At 37.4% G+C, this 24474-nt stretch overlaps 1 protein-coding gene across 12 annotated transcripts in view; it reads left to right on the top strand.

The window, feature by feature from the left end:
- Positions 1-24474, top strand: part of SIK3 (SIK family kinase 3) — a 241288-nt gene that overhangs the window by 125998 nt on the left and 90816 nt on the right. For all 12 annotated transcript variants that reach the window (XM_070624907.1, XM_070624903.1, XM_070624905.1 and 9 more), the window contains exons 2-3: positions 4696-4812; positions 7942-8005. In XM_070624907.1, coding sequence (XP_070481008.1) covers positions 4696-4812; positions 7942-8005 — 181 coding nt within the window. The remainder of the gene's footprint in view (positions 1-4695; positions 4813-7941; positions 8006-24474) is intronic.

Raw genomic sequence — 24474 nt, 5'->3', positions numbered from 1 at the left:
CATAGCACATCCCTGAATGAAGAGACCAGTTATTTCTGATGGGTGAGGAGGAAGGCTGGTTTGTTTTGATCTTAATACTGAACCTTTCCTTGGCTCATTGGTTTTTATTCTGTCGTCTTATCTTGGCTGTGAATGTGGTGTCAGGATATTCAAGTAAATTATTGCCTGTTGTGAAGAAACCACTATTTTTCTTAATCTTCATTCCCTGTGAGCATGGCTGTGCCTCAAAAATGAGGTAAGAGTTAAAGTAACTGTGGTTTAGAAGTAAGAACTAAAAGGGGGAAATGGCTATCTTTCCCCTTCTAGAATGAACAATAAAGGAATATGACTTTAAATTGGGCATGATCTGAATTTTGTATTCTTTTGTACCACATGCCAATCAAAAAAGAAGAGTTTGTTGAATGGAAATATCTTGGTTGAGAAGTTAAGGACTCCCACAATCTGTATCTATTTAGCAATCTATTTGATACCATGCCATGTTTAAGTAATGTCAGCATCAACTCACAAAATTATGCTCTTTGCAAGATAAAAGATTTCTATGCAGACCAGGCAAACTTAAGTAATGTATGGTCTCTTGGTAATGTGTTGAAAGTTTCCTTCTTTACTTGTTATGCTTTTCATATGTAAGTGTAAGTATGTGATTCATAGATTTCAGCACCAATCTAAAAATATTCTTTGAGAGTTTGTCTTCTATTTACCTACCTATTTACCGTTTGCTATGGACGCGTTTAATTTTTTAAGCAACTGGTATATACTTTAAGCTAAACCTTTATTATATATAGCCTTCAATAATCTTAGCAGTGAAAACTTATGATCAGTGATTTCTTGAGTTATTCTCAAAATAATCATAGCTGCTTGCCAACTACCTGCTCTTTGACTTGATTGTTTCTCTGCTTCATTGGTATTTTTCCACTTTTTAGAAAACCTTTGCTTTCCAGTTTGCAGCTAGGGTAGGAGCTGAGCTTAGGAACTTGCCTTCTCCATTAAGTGGTCCTATCAGGTACACATGCCAAGTAGCACTAAGTAGCCTCCTCTTTGGTGTTAGCTACTTACTATGGATGGAAGGTGGGGGGAAGGGGGTGGCGTCTGACCTGCCATGAAGAGTCAGACCACTCTCTCTCTGGCACAGCCCTCAGGATCTGGTCTTGCACGGGTTCCATCCTGTGGCTCAGTGTGACTTTCCTGAACAGAATGCAATTTTTTCCTGGCCTCATTCCTTCTGTGTTCTTCCCACGTCAGGTGGAGGCAGCTGGTTGGTTCTGAATGCTGCCTACAAATTGTTAGCTGTTTTGCTTCTTGGCCCCCCAACTCACCCCTTGAGTAAGGAATTGGTGTGTTTCAGATCCAGGATTATGTTGCTTAGTCAAGCAAATGTAATCCTTGTCACAGAATGCCTAAAGTTTAAGGCTTGATTCCAGAAAAAAGCAAATAAATAGCAACAGTAGTACCTGTAATTAATGTGTATTGTGTGTTTACCATATGCCAGGCATTATGCTAAGCAAGTTGCATGCATAATTAGTTAATCCCTGTCAACCTTTAAAGTAGGTTCTATTGTTGCCTACATTTTGTAGATAAGGAGCCACAGAAAAGTTACATAACTTGCTCAACGTTATAGATTAAGGGACAGTTCTAAGATTTTGAACCCAGGCAGCTTGATACCAGAGTTGTTCCTTTTGACACTGTATTCAGCTGCTAGGCAAAGCTTCTCCTATCCGTGTCTTGTTGAATCTTGAATCTCATTGAAGAGTAGACAGGAATTTGATGTTTTAATCTATTAAAACCCTTCTGAGTCCACCTTCTAAGAACAGTTTATACTTAATGCAATTTACTCCAAAAAGATAAGAATACGTTTCTGTATATGGGACCATAGTCCCTTTATGTGAAATCAGATATACTTCATTTTTTTTTTTTTTTGAGGAAGATTAGCCCTCAGCTAACATCTGCTGCCAATCCTCCTCCTTTTGCTGAGGGAGGCTGGCCCTGAGCTCACATCTGTGCCCATGTTCTTCTACTTTATATGTGGGACGCCTGCCACAGCATGGCTTGTCAAGTGGTGCCATGTCTGCACCTGGGATCCGAACCGGTGAACCCCGGGCCACCAAAGTGGAACATGCGCACTTAACTGCTGCACCACTGGGCCAGCCCCCCAGATATGCTTCTTATGAAACATAAAACTACATCCATACTAAACCATTATCTTTATTAAATTAAAAATATTTATTAAGTGCGTAATATATAAGATCTTAGCCAACTTTGTTATCATATATGATTAGGTCTGGTTTTCTCTTGACCTTTATCAAAGTCCTGTTGCCTCAGAGTATAAATGAAATTCAGAATGAATCCACTGTGAATCAGGAGGCCTCACTTTATGACTCTCCCAACTACAGTGTAACCCAGTACTCTCTTGGGGTTGAAAAAGTGCAAAAATACGGTCAAATGCATTAACAGCCCTCATTCTACACCCTTACTCACCACCTTCTGTTAGTTTTCTATGCCATCCAGGGGTAGGCATGGGCAGAATAGGGGATTTCAGGGCCAATCGTTGGACAGTTGATGATCAACAATCTTAGCAGTGCTTCCCAACCTTTTGTGTGTTGTGGCACACACAGAAAATGATAATATTTTCTCTGGAGTAAACAAATGAGGTTCCTTGAAGCTGGAGGTGATCCATTGTCACCTACCCATTGCCTGAGGTATACCTGTAACTCATTTCCAGCATACCAGATGGGAAGCTCTGCTATGGGCATATGTCTCGAGTCTCAAAGCTTCTTATGTATATGAAAGTACTCTATATAATGTGCTAATCGTGTGTAAGATTTTATTGATAATTATTACTATTAAGACCCAGATATTTATTCTGTAAAAGGACTGTGTACTGTCCTTTTTGTACTGTGACTTTTTTTTTGTCTTGGGAACTGTTTTTAAAGAACCAGGAGCAGATGCCAGACAAATTGCTGGAGTTAAGGTCCTGTATCTGACCTGGCACAGTAATGAGAAGTATAAATTCTAGAGGTCAGGAGTCGTATGGTTCAAGACTTCTTATAGGAAATCAAACAGCTGATGATATTTGTTAATGATTTTGCTATTTCTTCTCATAAAATTCCCTACCCTCTTTTCTGCCTATCCCAATTCTTTCTCTTTTCAAGTTCTGCCTTCTTTGTGAAGTCTTTTTTTCTGTCTACTACTTCTCCCCAAGGCGAAGGTCATAACCCCATCCTCTGTTCTACTCTTATACCTTATACATAGCTTTATTGATTGTATTTCCAATGCTGTCTTGTTGTCTGTTTCACATATGTCTTCCTCCTACTAGATTTTGAGCTCCTTGAATTTAAGGCTGTGTCTGATTAATCTTTGTAGCTCAAGATATACCCTGCTCATTTTATCGCATTTCATCGTTGGGGGGGGGCTTTAAATGCCCTTTTAATCGAGCTGAACTTTGTCTGCCTGTGCGTTTCTCCCATTAGTCTTCATTCAAGCATCTGAAACAACTCCAAACAAGGTTACTTTTATGCTAGTCATTCATACATTTGAATCATCTCACATGTATACTTCCATACAGTCTTTATTTCTCTGAGCTAAACATTATTAGTGTTGATGTTTTTCTCCCTGGTTTTTCATTTTTTTTACTCAATAAGTGTAAGTTTCCTTTCCCTCTCCCAGTGTATAAAATAAAAGAATTTTAAGAACTGAAAGGGCTAGAATTTGCCTAGTCCTGATCCTTCATCCAACTAATATTCGATGATTACATTCTGATTGAGTAGTTGAAACTGAGATATAGAAATATTTTGGGGCAGCACAGTATTTTGGGTATTTCACTAATAATAATGAGGAGGTTTAGATTTAGTAGATTAAAAAGAAGTCCTTTATCTTTCATTCTGTTTTAAAATGTGTGTGCTGCTGGGTATTTTAGGAATAATAATGAGCAAAATAGAAAGATGTTCTCTGCTGAAGCAGTGTATATGCTGTACAGAAAGATCTTCAGGTTTTTAGAGCGCTACCGTTAAGAATTTGACTCTAAATCCAAGCTCCCTGGGCTTCAATCCTGGATCTACCGCATACTAGCTGTGAATTACTTAATCTTTGTGTGTCTCAGTTTCCATGTTTGTATGGTTAATAATAATATGAGATGTTGTGAGGTTTAAATGAATTAGTAGTTGCAGAGCACTAAGAATTGTGCCTGGCACGTAGTAAACATTCAGTAAATGGTAACTGCTGCTGCAACCGCCACCACCACCACCACCATGAGTGAGTTATACAAGCCCCTGGTGAGATGTGGAGTGCTCTTGTGGGACTTCTTGAACCTTACTAAACCATCATGTACTTACGATGTAAGCTTCTTGTCTTAATAGGAAGTCCTACATACCATTCTCTGCACCTAAGCATGATTTGCCGAGACTGTAACGGCATCTGTGAGGGATGGAGTATTTGATTGTGGGGTTTTACTGTGGGAGCAATTTAAGAAATGGCAAAAGACTCGTTTGCTTTTGGAGTCTATTCCCTTGAAACCAACTTTGCTGGAAATCCATTTCCTGTCTTTTACAAAAAGAGTAAATTTATTTTCTTCATTGGCATTCTGTGAACAAAATACTGGCAGTTTGTATTTTGTGGAATATGATGTTTTTAAGTGGATTTAATTTTCCTTAGTAAACTGCTTTTAATAATGCATCAGAGTAAATTTTCTTCCTCTGTTGTCAGGTTGCCATCAAGATCATAGACAAGACCCAACTGGATGAAGAAAACTTGAAGAAGATTTTCCGGGAAGTTCAAATTATGAAGATGCTTTGCCACCCCCATATCATCAGGCTTTACCAGGTAGGCTCACTAGTGGTGTAGCATATGGCAACAAAGAACTCAGAATGGTCACTTGTATCGATAGCTACCTTTGAAGAAAGGGTGGATGGGTGAACATCTGCAACTTTTTTCTTTCTATATTCATCCCACTGTTTCCCGTCTGTTCTCCACTCCGTGCTTATGCTCCCCTGGCTATTTACTAGTAAGGTCTGCCTTACCCACGTAGGCCTTTTTAATTTGTCCTTTAAAATTTGAATGCCATTCTTAGTGAGAATTACACAAAAGATTATTCAGAAGATGATGAGAACTTACTTTTTTAGGTCAGAATCCTAAAACAGAATAGTAAACCCAAAAGGAACAGAGAATTTTGAGAGATGAAAAGCTAGAGATGATTATAACATTTTTTATAACATTATTCAAGTACTAATTTCTGTGATCATGTTATGAATTATGATGGCAAATGATATTTTAAGGATGGCTTCCTGTCTCAGTGAGAACCTGAACTTCCTTTCTGTGCTAGTAGAGTCCTAGACTTAGTTTTCCAAGGTAGCATTTTTTATTTTGAGAACCAAGAGATTGAGTCTGTGTAATGGAAGAGATTTCTATTCCAGTTTTGTTACCTTCCCAAGAAACATACATTATTTCGTGCCATTGTCATAAATGATTCCCTAGCTTTACTGCAAAAGTAGTAAACCTAGAGCTGGAATTTCAAGCCAGATAGGAGGGGTGGACTTTGCCTTAGCAGGCTGGTGGAAGAGATATTTTGGGAGAGGTGGGGCTTTGGGGTGCTTCTCAAATTGCAATGTGTTGGCAGCCAGAGCTCTGCCTGTGCATGGGGCCAGCCTTGCTCACTGCTTTCTATCAGAAGAGCCATCACCTAGTTCTGCAGGAAGTGGCCACCCACTCGGTTCATTTGCTGCTGTTAGTCTGCAGTAAATGGTTACTGGCCCAGACATGGGACTGTGTGTAAGAGTGGAGAAAGTACGTCCAAGGCACAATGAGCAAACTTTCATCGTATGTTATTTTTATGGAAAAGAAAGCATGTCATGTTAGTATGTGTGGTTAAGGCTACAGCTGTAGGGCTCTGCTGTGGCATCGGCTGCTCACATAGTGAAATGAATTAGATCAGCAGGAGGAGACTTGTTGAAATTTATCAGACTGAATTTTGTTGGACGACACCTACACTGTGCCCCAGAAGCAAACCTGTGCAAGCTTCCTGGTGTTGCCTGAAGACCGTATCTGCAAACTCGGAGGTGTCTAACCTCTGCTTCCTTCCTATCCTGATAGAGTGACTAAACTTCTTGGCCTCACTTTTTAAAATAAATCACCTTTAGATAATTGGAGGGCTTAATAGGCTAACCTTTCTCAAGAGGTTAACTTGTAGGTTTTAATCTTATAACTGAATTCTGCAGGTTTATCTTTTCTGAGGATTTCATTAGCCTATGAGAATTTCCATACTTCCAACCCTGGCTTTGAACAGTGCCCTCTTTTTAAACCTTAATTTTGCCCTCTGGCATCTGATATTGTTAAGGGGAGATTCTGGAGCTGCCAAGGTGAGTGGCTGTCTTCATAGTATCAAGGTAGATACAGGTCATTTGCCAAAGCTTTGGTCTCCTCAGGTTTATAGAGTAAGCCAAATATAGGTAACTGTATAGCAAAGTTTTTAAACTCCTGAAAAGTTTAGTAATAAAAGAACATTTGCAGTCAATAAAAGACCTGGGGGTACAAAGGAGATATAAAATATGGCATTATTTTTGTTCTAAACATCTGCATATATTTAGAGCACTTACTTTTTGTTATATAAATCAACATATAGAGAGAGCTTGGAAGCAATAAATGTAACAAACAGTGGGCTAATATCACCAGTATATAGAGAGTTTTTAAAAGGTAAAGAGAAAAAAAGAACGACGCAGTTATTAGATTGGAAAATGAAATTAATGTACACTTACATGAAGGAGTACCATGAAACCATTGAAAAAAGAGATACCTCTATTATTATGATACATACTACTGTTACATGGTATTAATGTGTAAAGATGTCAAAGATAAAGTAACTGGTAAATAATTTAACAAAATAATGAGCTGTGAAGTATAGTGAAAGCCTAGAATTACATTTTAATTAATTTAGAAGTAAAAACTGGCAGTTTACAATTTTAAACGTTTTTGAAATGGTAATATTTTAGACATATTGGGGTAAATAAAATAGATTATTAGGATTAATTTCACCTTTTTCTTTTTACTTTTTTAAAGTGGCTACTGGAAAAGTTAAAATTATTTATGAGGCTCACGTATTTCTATTGGACAGCACTGCTCTAGAATGATACAAAATGAGCTATTAACAGGCTTTCCTCTGTGGAATAAAATGGAGGGGGGTGGAGAGGAAGACCTGTGATGTATTTGTTGATATAGTAGGTATTTAAAATGTTTATAAGAAGCATATGTTCTCATATGTTACTTTAAGAAAATATTCAGTGAAAAGGGTGAAAAGGAAGGAATGTTACTTTAAGAAAATATTCAATGAACAAGGTAAAAAGGAAGTTGTAGTGACAACACACTACAACTAATTTAAAAAGTAGCAAAACAGAGACCAAGACAAAACACAAATGAGTAATTTACATTATTTGAAGTGTTGGATATTTACATTGTTACTCTCAGTTTTGAATAAATGGATAGTGAAAAGGAAAGTTGTCATTTCCATTTAAAAAACTGCCATATGTGATTTTGGTGCCATTCTTAAGTGATTCCCATTGTTTTCTCTAAGACTTTTTTGTTTTGGTTGGTTTTGGCGGGGGACGTTTTTGAGCTTTAAGTGATCAATGTTGAATGTGAACTTTTTGGTTTTGATAGCTTCTTTGCTTCTCAGTTTTGTGGAGCTTAAGAGATTGCAGAGGCCTCCCGGAGCAACACAAGGACTGTCTCTCTCAAGGAGTAAATACTTCCTCCTTTTAACAACTTGGAGGAGGAATACCTATTTTCCCCCTCTCTTCTTAATAACGTTTATATCTGTCCGCCCACAACACTTTAAATTTCCTTTAAGCAGTAATGGTTATTAATATTTAAAAGGACAAAAGAGGAGTCATTAGTTTCTCTTCCTGTGATATCAGCCTGTCATTTTTGTCACTGTCTGTCGCTTTCCTGCCTTTGCACCAGGTTATGGAGACAGAACGGATGATTTATCTGGTGACAGAATATGCTAGTGGAGGGGAAATATTTGGTAAGTACATTTATTGCATTCTTTAAACAGCTATTGAGCACACTATGGAAAACCTAAAATAGCTGTTCAATGCCTTTGTCACTTGAGCAGCTGTCACTTCATGCTGTCCTTCAGTGCTGTCATTTTCTATCAACAAAGTAATTTTATTTATTTTTGATTCACCTAACTCCCTTCACCATCTTTGTTTCCTTAGTGAAGGTGTTTTGTTTATTTCAATCAGGTATTGACACTTGAGATTAAAGATCTTTGAAAACAAACATCCCGTCTGAACGTGTGACTGAGGGTCTTTCCTATTGCCAGGTTCTAACTGGGGTTCCCAAGTGTGACAGAACTCCCACAAGTGTGTGGGCCTCTGTTGTATGAGAAAGAGCCACTTGGAGCAAACAATCTCACCCTAATGCATTCTTTAACCTTTGTTTAAATATAACGTGTAACTGTATTCTTTACCATGTGTTCCCAATTCCCTTGATGATTCTTGCAATTTTGGAGGTTTTGTCTTCAGGAACTATTTTTTCCTCTAACGCTTAGCTTAGCCCAACATCAGAATTAAGCAGGAGAATTTGTTACGAGGAAATCTGACTTTTTGAGATGATAAAAACTGGCCAAAAGATTTGTTTTGGTGACAGTGATAATGGAGCCAAGTAGATATAAAGTTTAAAGTTTTAAATCTAGATTGACATATCTTTTTATTTAAATTGTTTTTTCTTTTGGCAATTTAACTACAGGCATACTTGAAAGATATTGTGGTTTAGTTCCATACCGCCACAATAAAGCAAATGTTGCAATAAAGCAAGTCACGCAAATGTTCTGGTTTTGCAGTGCATATAAAAGTTATGTTTACACTATACTATGGTCTATTAAGTGTGCAATAGCATTATGTCTAAAAAAACAATGTACTCACACCTTATTTAAAAAATACTTTATTGCTAAAAATTGCTAACCATCATCTGAGCCTTCAGCGAGTTGTAATCTGTCTGCTGGTGGAAGGTCTTGATGATGTTGATGGCTGCTGACTGCTCAGGGTGGTGGTTGCTGAAGGTTGGAGCGGCTGTAGCAAGTTCTTAAAATAAGACAACAGTGAAGTTTACCGCACTGATTGGCTCTTCCTTTCACGAATGATTTTTCTGTAGCATGTAATGCTACAGTAGAACTTCTTTCAAAATTGAAGTCAATCCTCTCAAACCCTGCTGCTGCTTTAACAGCTAAGTTTATGCCATATTTCAAATCCTTTGTTGTCATCTCAACAGTTTTCACAGCATCTTTGCCAGGAGTAGATTCTATCTCAAGAAACCACTTTCTTTGCTCATCCACGAGAAGAAACTCCTCATCTGTAAAAATTTTATCATGAGATTGCAGCAATTCAGTCACGTTTTCAGACTCCACTTCTAATTCTAGTTCTTTTGCTATTTCTGCCACATCTGTAGTTAACTTCGTGCGCTGGTTTCTTGAACTCCTCAAAGTCATCGATGAGGGTTGGAATCAACTTCTTCCAAACTCCTGTTAATGTTGATATTTTGACTTTTTTCTGTGAATCACAGATTTTTTTTTTCTTTGAGGAAGATTTTCTCTGAGTTAACATCTGTTACCAATCTTCCTCTTTTTGCTTGAGGAAGACTGCCACTGAGCTAACGTCTGTGCCAGTCTTACTCTATTTTATGTGGGATACCACCACAGTGTGGCTTGACAAGCAGTGCTAGGTCCATGCCCGGGATCTGAACCTGTCAACCCTAGGCCACCAAAGCAGAGCACACAAACTCAAACACTTTGCCACCAGGCTGGCCCCACATCATGAATGTTCTTAATGGCATCTAGAATGGTGAATCCTTTCTAGAAGGTTTCCAGTTTACTTTGCCCAGATCCATCAGAGGAATATTATCTATGCCTTACAAAATGTGTTTTTTTTTATTTTTTATTTTATTTCATTTATTTATTTTTTTAAGGAAGATCATCCCTGAACTAACATCTGCCAATCCTCCTCTTTTTGCTGAGGAAGATTAGCCCTGAGCTAACATCCGTGCCCATCTTCCTCTACTTTGTTTTTTTTTTTTTTTTATCTGTGGGACATCTGCCACTGCATGGCTTGATGAGCGGTGCCACATGCGCACCCGGGATCCAAACAGGGAGACCCCAGGCCGCCAAAGTGGAATGTGTGCACTTAACTGCTGTGCCACTGGGCCGGCCCAAAATGTATTTCTTAAATAGTAAGACTTGAAAGTCCAAATTACTTCTTGATCCATGGGCTCAAGGATGAATATTGTATTAGCTGGCATGAAAACAACATTAATCTCATTGTACATCTCCAATCTCCAAATCTTGTAATTTTGTGTCTAAGAATCTTCAGGATAAGTGTGAGTATTTTTTTTTAAAGATTGGCCCTGAACTAACCTTTGTTGTGAATCTCCTTTTTTTTTTCTTCTTCTTCTTCTTCTCCCCAAGCCCCCCAGCACATAGTTGTATATTCTAGTTGTAGGTCCTTCTGGTTGTAATGTCTACTGATCTACCTAAAAATTCACTTCTTCTTCTTCTTCCAGTAGACATTATGCAAGTAGAAAATGAATTAGGAACAATGAACAAAGCCTCAGAGAAATGTGGGACACTATCAAGTGCAATAATATATGTATAATGGGAGTACCATAAGAAGAGAGAGAGAAAGAACAGAAAACATATGTAAGGAAGTAGTGGCTGTAAACTTCACAAATTTATTAAAATTCATGAGTTATTGAAAAACAATAACCTACATATCCAAGAAGCTCAACAAAATCTAAGTAAGATTAAACATGAAGAGATCTATAAGCAGATACATCATGGTAAGAATAATGAAAGTCAAAGACAAGGAGAAAATATTGAAAGCGTCAAGAGAAAAATGATGTGTCATTTAGAGAGAACTCTGTAAAATTAATAGTAGACTTTTCAGCAGAAACAATGGAGGTCAATAGAATAACATTTTAAAAGTGCTCAAAGAAAAAAATTATTAACCAAAGTAAAGCTATCTTTCAAAAATGATGGCAAAATAAAGACTTTCCCAGATAATCAATAACTGAGAGAATTTGTAGCTTACAGACTCGCCTTATAAGAAATACTAAAGGAAGTTCTTCAGGGTGAAAGCAAGTGACCCCCCAGATGGTAATTTGAGTCCACACAAAAGAACAAAGAGCACCAATAAAGGTAGTTATGTAATTTATAGAAGACAGAAGAGATGCATACTTTTCTCCTTCTCTTAACCTATTTAAGTGGTGGTATGAAATTATATATATGTATATATATTGCATTGTAAGGCTTGTAATATATCTGTAATATATTGGCTAATAACAGCACAAAGGATGTGTGTGTGAGAAAAACTGCATTAGATTAATAAATTGCTACAGATGGTAAATAAATAGTCATAACAATATATTGTTGGATTTGTAACAGTAATAAATGTAATGTTTATTAAAAAAAAACTACAAAAGGGAATAGACAGAAGAGCAAGAAGGAAAAATAAGACTTGAACAACACTGTAAACCAACTAGACCTAACAGACATCTATAGAACACTCCACCTAACAACTGCAGAATATACATGCTTCTCAAATAAACACAAAACATTCTTAAGGATAGACCATATACCAAGCCATAAAACAAACCTGAATAAATTAAAAAAGTTAGCAGTAATACAAAGTGTGTTTTACAACAGCGATAGAATGAAATTAGAAATAGATAGAATGAAATAGAGTAGCAGGAAGAAATCTGGGGAACTCACAGATTAAACAGTATATTTCAAAGTAAGCAGTGGGTCAAAGAAGAAATCAAAAGCAAATTCAGAAAATACTTTGAGATGAGTGAAAATAAAGACAAAACATGCTAAAACCTATGGGGTGCAACTAAAGCAGGACATAGAAGGAAGTTTATAGCTGCAAAATGCCTATAATAAGGAAGATCAACAACATAGTCTTCTACCTTAAGACATTGAAAAAGAAAGAGCAAATCAAACCTAAATCAAGCTGAAAGAAGGAAATAATAAAGATTATAGCAGAATTTAATGAAATAGAGAATAAAAAAAATTGGAGAAAATCAATGAAACCAAAAGCTGGTTCTTTGAGAAGATCAACAAAATTTACAAATCTTTAGCTAGATTGACCAAGAGAAAATAAAGACTCAAAATATTAGAATCAGAAATGAAAGAGGGGACATTACTACTGACCCTAAAGAAATAAAAATTATTATAAAGTAATACCTGAACAATTATACACCAACAAATTTTTTTATCTTAGATAAATGGACAAATTCCTAGAAATACACAAACTATTAAAACTGACTCCAGAAGGAATAGACAATGAATAGACGTGTATTAAGTCAAGAGACTGAAGCAGTAATCAAAAAACTGCTTCTAAATATATGTCCAGGCCTAGATCTAGGTGTCACTGCTGAATTCTACCAAACATTTAAAGAAGAATTAAGAGCAATTCTTCACAAAGTTTTCTAAAAAATAGAAGAGGATGGAACACTTCCTGGCTCATTCTATGAGGTCGGTATTACCAATGCCAGACAAAGATATCACAAGAAGAGAAAACTATAGACCAGTATCTCTTGTGACTATGGATGCAAACATTACAAACAAAATAGATACAAACAAAATCCAGTAACATATAAAAAGAATTAGACACTATGACCAAGTAGACTTTATCCCAGGAATGCAAGGTTGGTTCACCACACCAAAATCCATTAATGTTATACATCATATCAGTAAAACAAAAAACAAAATGACACAATCACCCCAATAGATGCAGAAAAAGCACTTGACAGAATCCGACGCACTTTCATGATACAAACATTCAATAAACTAGAAATAGAAGGGAACTTTCTTCATCTGGTGAAGAAGCTCTGAAAAACCCACAGCTAACACCATACTTAGTGGTAAACAACTAGATGTTTTCCCTCTCAGATCAGGGATTTTAAGACAAAGATTTCATCTCTCTTCAACATTGTACTGTGGGTCCTAGCCACAGCAATTAGGCAAGAAAGAGATATAAAAGTCGTCTAGATTGGAAAGGAATAGGTAAAACTAACTGTCTTCAAAGATGACATGATCTGTATATAGAAAATCCTAACGAATCCATGAAAAAACTGAAAACTAAGTAAGAGGTCAGCAAGGTTGCAGGATGTGAGAGCAGTATATGCAAATCAATTGTATTTTTATACCTTTACAATGAACAATCTGAAAATGAAGGAAATAAAACAATTCAGTTTACAATAGCATCAATAAGAATAAAATTCTTAGGAATAAATTTAATGAAAGAAGTGCAAATCTCATTTTCTGGAAAATACAACAAAGTACAAAACAATATTGAAAAAAATTTAAGATCTAAATGATCAGAAGAACATCCCATGTTCATGGATTGTAAGAGTTAACATTGTTAAGATGGCAGTACTCCTCGGACTGATGTACAGATTCACTGTAATTCCTATGAGAGTCTAAGCTGACGTTTTTTATAGAAATTGACAATCTCATCCCAAAATTTGTATCGAATTGCAAGAGACCCAGAATAGCCAAAACAATCTTGAAAAAGAACAAAGTAGATTGGCATGATTCAGCTACAAGTCAAAGAAAACTGACAACCACCGGAAACTAGAGGAGGCATAGAGACAATTATCCCCTAGAGCCTCCAGATAGATTGAGGCCCTGCCAATTCCTTGATTTTAAACTTGCTTCCAGAACTATGAGTGCATAAATTATAATTGTTCTAAGCCACCTACTTTGTGGTAATTTGTTTTCACAGTGCTGGGACATTAATACAGATGAGGACAGGATTTTGGCATGATCTCAGAATCTCTCTCCATAAAATACTAATCATTTACAAGGGGGAAAATCACTTACCAGGTGGAGGAATCAGCAGACCCTGAACATGATCAGGTTATTAATATTAATATTAATGTGTGGTGAAGGCTTTAAAAAAAAGTAACACAAGGACTGCATCTTTGGGTACTTGGTGGAATTAACTAGGGGGAGCATGGTATTTCAGAAATGCTGTAATGTGTTCAAAAGATTTGAAGATGAGAGAGAGCATGGTGTATTTCATATTCCTAAGTTGTTTAGTATGGTTTAAATATAGTCTGTCTGTGAGAAAATGGCCAGAAGTAAGGCTGGTAAGATAGGAAAGGCTCAGTAGTGAAGGGCTTTATGTGAATTCTCCGACTTGGCCAGATCCCATATCACACCCTCTCATTGCCCTATATCCTTTCTTAGTAGTACTTAGCTCGATTGTGGTTTTACATTAATTTTTGTAGTTATTTAATGACTTCTCTCTCCCACTAGACAGCAAACTTTACAAATTTATGGGCCACGTCTGATTTTGCTCATGATTGTATCGTCGTGTCTCTTCTTGCTCTCCAGTCCATACTGTGGGATGCAAATATTTACTGAAGGAAATGGTCAGTAACTATTTATCGAATGAATGAGTGAATGAGTGAATAAATCAACTGTGTAAAAGAAATGAATTTTATCTTGAATTACTGCTGTGTGAGGAAGAATTGGGTTGAGCACCAAAACTAGTTAAGGAGCTGTATAGTAATATTCAAGAGTGATAAGGTATTGAAGTAAGGTAGTGAATTCATCTATTTCATTTTAACATCACAATAATCTTGTAACTTAGATATTTTTATTATCATTTTACAGACAGAGAAACTGAGGTTCAAGGAGGCTAACTAATTTGCCTAAGGTTGTGACGTAGCTGAGATTTAACCCAAGGACTATATGACTCCAGAGGACACGTTCTTTCCCATTCACCAGGTTGAAGAATCTACTCTTCCATATAAAAGATCTTTAATTAAGTATTTCTGGGAGGATCTTTGATAACAAATATAAACCAAATTTCTATTTTGAAAATTTAGCTCATGGACATAGCAGCAAAACAATCTTAATATCAGGTATTTTTTACCCTCCTGTTACTAAAGCCCCATTGAAGAAGAGAGCGAGACAGATTTTTTAGTACTGGGAGATTTAGGCACAGGCAATGGCTTGTTTACAGAGCTAATGTTCCTAAATTAGCATTATTTATATAGTAATGACTCCATTTCTCTCCTCAAGACTTTTTGTTTCATCATTGTTTATGTGAAAGAAGTAGCCAGTATTCCTAAAATTGTAATTAATTAAGCATATCCAGGGTTTACTAAACTTGTTGAAAGTCACACTGCTAGGTAAAGGAATAACTGAGTAAGATGGTATGTAAGAAGATTTTTAGATTTTTGACCCTGTTATTGGTGTGAATGCTAATGTCATTTACTGAGATAGAGAATACCAGGGCTAAAAATAGATTGGATGAATTGTGTTGTTTTAGATATATTGAGTTTGAGGCACCAGTTGGTGAAAGTTGTCCATTAAGTAATTGGATATAGTAGTCTGGAAATTAGGGATAAGTTGGAGCCTAGAGATATTCTTTCTATCAGCAGATAGATTGTAGTTGGTCATCAATATGTGATAATGCAGAAAAGAATAGGTTTAAAAATGAAACCCTTAGTGCCATCAGTATTTAAGTTGAAAGTGAGATCATGAAGTATATGAAAAAGTTGCTTTGAGGAAATAAGATTGTAGTGTTATAAAAGCCAAGGGAAACAGGAATTTCAAAAAGGAGTAGTGTTAAATGCTATAGAAAATCAGATATTATAAGGACCGAAAGGTAGCCTCTGGCTTTGTGGCAAAGATGGACTCAGTGCTCTCAAAGAGAGCTGTTTCACTAGTGTAATAAGAATGGAAATCAGAATGTAATGGGGTGAGGTATGAGTGCATAATGAGGAAGGGGAGATGGAGAGATATTACCAGTGTTTTCTAAACTTGATCATGAACATAACAACTGTTTAAATTGTATACTCCAGTTTATTCAACTGTATATATAAAACATAAATGTTACATATGATGTGATAACTACATTCTAAAATATATGTAGAAATTGAAAATAGTATAAATAGAAGTGGCAGGACTTATAGCAATGACAGAGTGAATAAGTTGACAAATCTGTCTAAAGAAAAAATATAAAAACCTGGACAAAATTGTCAAAAACAACCATTTAGGGCTCTGAACATGAACCAGTGGCAAATAGCAAATTGAGAAGCTTTAATTCATGAAAATCTTTGAACTTGTGATTAGAACAGCAAGTCTTTGGTTTTCTTGCCTGAGCCTCTACACCTTTCTGTCTCATCCCCAAGGGGAAGCATATGTAACCAAGGTTGGGCTGGCTTTAAAAACCAGCAGATTTGTTGCCAGAGGCAGCTGACTTAATTTGGAAGAAAAGACAGGAAAAGGCATGCCCAGTCATGTTGTCAGTAAAAATAGCAAGTTTGGTAGGAAATGAGTGTGGAAGGTTCATAGCCTTGCTGGCTAGAGATTGGGGTCTTGCTAGGGGTGAGCAACAGAATGATTGACTAGCCAGAAACTTAGTAGGGAGATCCTGTTAGTGAGAGAACCACAACAGGATAAGTTCTCCATTCATCTTCGGCTTACTGGGGACATGGCATCCACTAGAAAGTCCTGAGAGAGCCCAGCAAAGAGTAAAATCTGAGGCTCACTTTGAAACTTTCTGAACTTTGAGTGCACTCCTCAACTCACCAACAGATTTGTCAGCAAAGGGTGAAGGGTCTGTCGGCTTGACTGCTAATTAATGTAGACAAAGGAATGAGCTCAAGGAAGCTAGGCTAAAAAATAAGAATTAAAAAAAAATTTAGAGAAATCAGTGGCTGCACACCACAGGGAGACAGATTCTCAAATTATTTCAAGGTTACTGAAAAACAGAGCAAAACAAAACAAAGAACACTAACAGTCACAGAGGGGGAAAGACCATAATCCAGAACTGGTTAAATGTATTGTCTATAGTACCTAGTTTTATTAAAACAACACTACAAGGTTTTAAAGAAAAAAACTCAGGAACATGTGATTCATGCTCAGGAAAAAAAGTAATCAATAGAAACTTTCTTGGAGTGGGTCTAGATGTTATTTTTAGCAAAAGCTTCATGGCAATTATTATAAATTTGTTCAAACAATTAAAAGAAACCATGTCTAGGGCCTGGCCTGGTGGCGCGTAGTGGTTAAGTTCATAGACTGCTTCGGTGGCCCAGGGTTCACAGGTTCGGATCCCGGGCACAGATCTAGCACTGCTTGTTGTGCCATGCTGTGGCAATATCTCACATAAAATAGAAGAAGAGTGGCACAGATGTTAACTCAGTGACAGTCTTCCTCAGGCAAAAAGAGGGAGATTGCCAACAGATGTTAGCTCAGGGCCAATCTTCCTCACAAAGAAAGAAAGAAAGAAAGAAACCTTGTCTAAGTAACTAACAGAAAATATGGTGACAATGATTTAACAAATAGGGAATCTCAGTAAGGAAATAGAAACTATAGAAGAGAACAAAATGAAAATTCTAGAATTGAAAAGTACAATAACTGAAATGAAAAATTCACTGCATGAGTTCAATAACAGATTTGAGGTGGCAGAATGAAGAACCAGCGAACTTGGAGAAATATCAGTAGAAGTAATCCAGTCTGGAGATCAGAGAAGAAACCATTGGAGAAAAATAATCAGAACCTCACAGATCTGTGGGACAATATCAAGCATACCAACATATTTATAATGGAAATTTTAGAAGCAGAGGAGAAAGAAAAAGGGACAGAAAAAACACGTGAAGAAATAAGGGGCAAAAACTTCCAAACTGTATCATAAAAAATAAATTTATAGCTTTAGGAAGCTCAGTGCATTTCAAGCAGGATAAACACAAAGAGATCCACATCTAGACATGTCATTGTCACTTTCCTGAAAGAGAGAGAAGCTTGAAAGCAGCAAGAGAAGAATGACTCTTCACCTACAAGGTAGCAACAATATGATTTATAGCTGAGTTCTCATCACAAAAAAATGGAGGCCAGAAAGCAGTGGATTCACATATTCAAAATTTTGAAATAAAAATACTGTGAACCATAGATTCTATATCTAGCAAAACTATCCTTCAAAATGAAGGCAAAATAAAAACCTTCCCAAATAACCAAAGACAGAGAATTTCTTAACAGCAGACCTGTTATACAAGACATTCCAGAGGAAGTGCCCAGGCTGCAATGGAATGACACCAAGTGGTAACTCATATCCACAGGAGGAAATGAAGAAAAGCGTAAAAGATGATATGTAGGAAATAAAAGACTGTGTAAATATACTTTTTTCCCTTCTCTTAATTTCTTTAAAAGGCATAAAATGGCTTAAAGAAGTAATTATAGCATTTAATTTCTGGATTTCTAACACGTATTGATGTAATATAAGTACCTAAAGGAAGGTTGAGGAAATGGAGTTATGTTGGAGGAAAGTTGCTGTGTTTTACTACAGTCAGGTCGGTATTAATTTGAAGTAGATTGTGATAATTTAGGGTACATGTTATAATCCCTAGAGTAACCACTAAGATAAAAATCAGCATCATACTGATTTGAAGGCTGGTGGTATAAATGACTCGTGAGAAACTTGGCTGTGATGGGAAGGAGTGAGCGAGCGATGGTAACTGGAAAGGGCGTTGGTTGAATATGTATTGTCTTTTTATTAGATATTTGACTTAAGCCTGTAGTTATGTTGAGGGGAAAGAACCAGTGGACCCGAGGAAACGTAGATGTAAGGGAGAGAGTGCGCTGTCATGGAGCATCCCTCAGCGGGGACCTTTTCGTGCGTAGGTGGAGGGATTAGTCTCGGGTGAGGCAGGAAGCTGGTAGGGATAGAGTTGAAGGCTGGTAAGTTTGTATACATATTTGTGTGATGTTGATGTTTAGGCAATTACAGTTGAGAGTCCAACTACCTAATACTAATTTTTGAGAAGTATGAAAACAATTTGTATGCTGAGATGAAGTCATGGAATAGCAGCTAAAGGAAATTAAAGAAACAGATGATAGAGGACAAGTTGAAGGCAGCATTGATAGGCTAGCACTTGGTGGGGATTTTCACTTTGTTGGGACTCTGCTCGTGGCTTATTTTAATGGGTTGTTCGTTAGCAGTGCTTGACAGCTTAGGTATAGCAGTGAAAAACACAGGTGGTTGCTTTGGTCCAACGTTTTGCAAGCTTGCTTCAGGTGATGCGTTGTGGTACTTGGAAGTTTCTGCCCTAGGTGTGAAGGTTATTAGCTGGGAACTTTACCCTATTGTTGTTGGCACGTTAAGACACAAAACTGCTTTGGGTGGTAGTTGGCTACTTGATTCCAAATTCACTTTCAGATTTGCTGAAAGAGTTGTTGTAGTCTTACCCTTTGTGGCAGTCACACCATATCTGGAGTATTGTCTTCAGTTTTGAGTACTGTATTTTACAAGGGACATCAGCAATCAGAATGTGCTAGAGATTGTGAGCAATATTTGCAATTGTCAGAGTAAGGAATAGGCTAGAGAAGGCTTTATAAAGGAAGTAATATTTGAACAAAGATTTCAAGTTATGAGAAGTTTGCTGAGTGGAAATGAGTTTTCCAGAGGGATAATTTATGTAAAAACTCTAAAGCGTTGAAACAACTTGGTGTATTCAGGGAACTAGCACTAATTTCTTAGAGGATTAAGTGATGGGCTGGTGGTTTCTCAGAATATTCCAAAAGGTCTAAGGGTTTTTTTTGAAATGTCTAAGATGCCTTTTTGAGTAGGTAGGTATATGAGGCAGGGCTAAAAGATCACGCTTTCCTCACAAACACATTCAAACAACCCCTATTTTTTCCTTCTATTCAACAAGAACATCTCTGCTTTTAACCTGTTATGCCTATTGGATTTTCACATAAGATTTCACTTTAATAAATGCATCTGGGACTGATAAAAGTTTGATCCATTGTTAGATGATAGTGAGCCATAGAAAGGCTTTACAAAAAGGGCCAGGACACAGTCCGACTTATGATTTAGAAAGGGGACTTTGGTGGCAATATGAGGATGTAAGAGAGATAAGATTAGAGTCTGGGAGAGCAGTTAGAAGACTATTGTAATAAAACAGATAAGAGCTGAGGAGGTCTGATAAGTAGTGGCAATGGGGATAGAGAAAATGGATTTTAGTTGTAGTTAAACAAGGCAGCACTGTTAGTGGTTAAGAATATGGATGGAGTCAGGCTGCTCTGATTCAAATCCTAACTCCACCACTTACTACCTTTGTGACCTTGGGCAAGTTTTTTTTTTTATCTCACTGCCCTAATGTCCTCATCTTTAAAGTGAAGATAATATGAGGCCGGCCCCGTGGCCAAGTGGTTAAGTTTGTGTGCTCTGCTTCAGTGGCCCAGGGTTTTGCTGGTTCGAATCCTGGGCGCGGACATGGCACCACTCATCAGGCCATGCTGAGGTGGCGTCCCACATGCCACATCTAGAAGGACCCACAACTAAGAATACACAACTATGTACTGGGGGGCTTTGGGGAGAAAAAGGAAAAATAAAATCTTAAAAAAAAATGAAGATAATAATAGTAATGATGATGATGATGATATCACTTATCTTAGAGAGTTGTGAGGATTATGTGAGTGTTTGTGAAGTGCTTAGTCCATGCAAAAATTTTACAACATATTCATAGCAGCATTATTTATGATAGCTAAAAAGTTGAAACAAGTCAAATGTTCATCAATGGATGAATAGATAAACAAAATGTGGTATAACCATACAATGGAATATTCTTCTGTGGTAAAAAGAGATAGAGTACTTGATACACACTACAGCATAGATGAACCTAGAAAACATTGTTATGTGTAAGAAGCCAGAGAGAAAAAGGCCATGTATTGTATGATTCCATTCATATGAAATGTTCAGAAAAGACAAATCTGTAGAGACAGTAAGTAGATTTGTGGTTACCAGGGGCTGGGGGTGAAGAGAAGTAGGACTAACTGCTTATTGGTACAGGGTTTCAGGGTTTCTTTTGGGAGTAATGGAAATATTCTAGAACGAGATAGTGGTAATGATTGCACAACATAGTAAATATATTGAAATCACTGGAATGTATGCTTTAAAATAGTTGATTTTATGCCATGTTCATTATATCTCAGTTTTCTTTGTTTGTTTTTTGTTTTTTTTGAGGAAGATTAGCCCTGAGCTAACATGCACGACCAATCCTCCTCTTTTTGCTGAGGCAGATTGGTCCTGAACTAACGTCTCTTCCCATCTTCCTCTATTTTATACGTGGGACACCTGCCACAGCATGGCTTGATAAGCGATGTAGGTCCACACCAGGGATCTGAACCGGTGAGCCCTGATCCACCGAAGCAGAGCGTATGAACTTAACCACTGTGCCACTGGGCTTGCCCCTTAAAGTTTAAAAAATAAAAATGTTTAGAATATTTATAGTAAGCTGTCACTGGTAGCTCTCACTATTATTTAGGAAGTATTGAGGAAGTTTATAGTAGCTCTCACTCTAATTTAGGGGGTATAATATTACAGGATTTAGTAATAGATTAAATATAGGAGTTGAGAGAGATCAAGCAATCTAGGATAGAGGTTGACAAACGTGTTTTTCTAAAGGCCAAGATAGTAAATATTTTAGGATTATAGGCCACGTAGTCTTTGTGCAAAGCTACTCAGCTTTGCTGTTGTACTGCAAAGGCAGCCATAGACAATCTGTAAACAAATGGCATGGCTGTGTTCCAGTAAAACTTTATTTACAAAAACAGGCAACACTCTGTGAATATACTAATAGCCACTGAATTCTGCCTTTTAAAATAGTGAATTTTATGGCATGTGAATTGTAGCTAAATAAAGGTGCTATTAAAAAAACATCAGGCAATAGGCTGAATTTAGCCCATGGGCTGTAGTTTGCCCATCCCTGATCTAGGGTAACTCTGAATTTTCTGATTTGGGCTACTGGATTGATCACAGTGCTTCCAACACAGATGGGAAATTAAAGGAAGAACAGCAAGTTTCAGGAAGGGAAATGAATAATTTGGGTGGGCAGTGTGAGTGGGGAATGAGAATGGCATAAAGCATCTTAGGTGTCTGTGGAATATCCAGCTAGAGCTATATAGGAAATATTGGGTATAGTCATGTGCCACATAATGATGTTTCACTCAACCATGTATTGTATATTCGATGGTGGTCCCATAAGATTAGTACCATATAGCATAGATGCGTAGTGGGCTAGACCATCTACGCTTGTGTAAGTACACTCTATGGTGTTCACACAATGAGAAAATCTCCTAATGATGCATTTTCCAGAACATATCCCCGTCATTAAGTGACACATGACTGAATAAAGTTTTGGAGTTTGGCATAAGTTTGACTGAACATAAAACTTTGATAGTTACTAACATACAGGTAGCCTTTAAAAGCAGGGGAGTAGGTATCATTCAAGGGAAGCACAGAGAAAAAGAGTGAGAAGAGGGTGAGGGAAAAATCAGTGTTAAAAAAACAGTCAGAGAAAGCAAGCCCAGCAGAAGATACTAAAAAGGAACTGTCAACCATAGGAGGAGAATCAAAAGTAAAACGGTTCATGGAAGCCAAAGGAGAGAGCTCAGGAAGGAAGTGATTAAGTGTTTAGATGCTCCAAAGAGGTCAAGGAAAATAAGGATTATCAACTGGCAGCTAGGACATCATTTGTGACTTTGGCAAAGAAAGTGTCAATGGAGTGATGGAGGTGGAAGCTAGGTGACAGTATATTAAAGAAATGGAGGCAGTGAGTAAGGCTAGTATTTTGAAACAGCTCTGAACGAAAGAATGGAAAAGACAGTAGCTAGAGCAGGAAGCCGGGAGTTGGGAGAGTATTTTCTATGGGTGGCTCACATTTCTTTATGTCTTTGACATCCTTTTCAAGGATGCTTATATAGTGAATAGCCTTGGAAGACAGAAATAGTTTCTTCCTCTGGGGCTAAAGGATAGATCTAATTATCACCTTTTATAGAAGATTTGGGTTCTCTAAGCTCAGGGTTCCTCTCTTTTAATGCACCCAACTATATGGCAGGTGTCACCTGGCCCCCTTCACATCACCCTGTGGGAAATATGACTTGGCAAACTGAAGCAAATATGTTGATGCTCATGCTGCTTGCTGTGCCCTAAATACCAAAGTCGTTTGTGTGTGACCTAGGGGGTCTCATGTCTTCTGTCAGCATCCATGCAACTGTGTCATATTAAATTGTTAGCTTGCAAGTAGGGTAAAATCTCAGATCCTTTCAGTATTTGACAAGGAGAAGGGGGAGTTTTGTTTTGTTTTGTTTAAATGTGGGACTTGTTATAGGGTGAGGTTGAGGATACAGTCATGAGCAAGGAGAGTGTGACTGTAATCGATATGGAAAAGATAACCTGTACAGCCAGATCCATGAGGAATAGAAGGTGAGTGAGCTATGAGCACGGTTGCTAGGAATTGGCCTTGCACAAGAAAGATAGAAGAAAGTAAAGGATTTAGTGGCTATAGGTAATTTTTTTAGATAGAAGAATGTGAAGTAAGGTACTTCATCCATTTTGTCTAATTTTCTGTGTGAAGTAGGAGGCTAGATCATCACCTGAGAATTAAGGATGAGAGGATTGGGACATGGATGAGGGTGGAGAAAGTGAAATTAGCTCCTTGGGAGAGTGAGAGAGTGATCACGGACGGCTGAAATAGTTGATTTAAAGGCCCTAGAGATAGGAAAGCATGAACTTGTTATTCCGTTATATAGGATTGAATGATTTTTTTCCTTAGCAATACTCAATTACCTGTGGGTAGAGAGGGTAAGAAAGATGGTTGGGCTGATCCAGTGTTTGGGGTTTATAGGACATGTGCAAATAGAAGAAGAGAGACAGGTGGCAAAGGAATTGAGTTGACTACGAGTAAAGTAATCTGTGGGTCATTGGGCTTAGGCTGAAAGGTGGAGAGGGCAAGTGAGACCAGGATAAATGATGTTAGAAAGGAGGAATTTAAAAAACTAGAGATGTAGATGAAGTTGAAAAGCAAGTGTTTTGGCCATAAGAAGATCAGAGAGAGAAAGTTTAAAACTGCACCGCCCAATACGGTAGCCACTTGTTGCTCTTGTGCATTTGAAATGTGGGTAGTGCAACTGGGAAACTGAATTTTGAATTTAATTTATATTTGAATTTAAAAACTGAGGCAATGTGCAAGAGTTTCAGGCCAACTGAGAGAGTTAGCCAACTACAGTCAGAGCACAGTCTCCAAGAACACCCTCACTTTCACACCAACTGCAAGTTCTAGAAGTTCTCAAAACCACTCTCAACTTTGATAATTTGCTGAAAAGTAGTCACAGAATTCATTGAAATCTGTTACACTCACAGTTACAGTTTATTACAGGGGAAGGATACAGATTAAAATCCAAATCAGCTAAGGGAGGAAGCACAGAGTCCATGAAAACTACCAAATACAGAGCTTTTGTTTTCCTCTCCCAGGGGAATCAGGGTGTGTTACTCTCCTGGTATTGCTGTGTGACAGTGTGCACAGAGTGTTGCCAACAGGAAAGCTCAGTTGAGCTTCTGTGTTCAGAGTTTTTATTTTACATAGACTTGATTGATAGCCCGTGTGATTGATCTCTGTCTCCAGGTCAGCTGACCAAAAGCTCCC

The sequence above is a fragment of the Equus przewalskii genome, chromosome 6 (genome assembly GCF_037783145.1).
Source record: "Equus przewalskii isolate Varuska chromosome 6, EquPr2, whole genome shotgun sequence".
In the NCBI taxonomy this organism is placed as follows: Eukaryota; Metazoa; Chordata; class Mammalia; order Perissodactyla; family Equidae; genus Equus; species Equus przewalskii.
The sequence above is the reverse complement of the archived record's forward strand: the minus strand, read 5'-3'. Positions and strand labels throughout refer to the sequence as shown.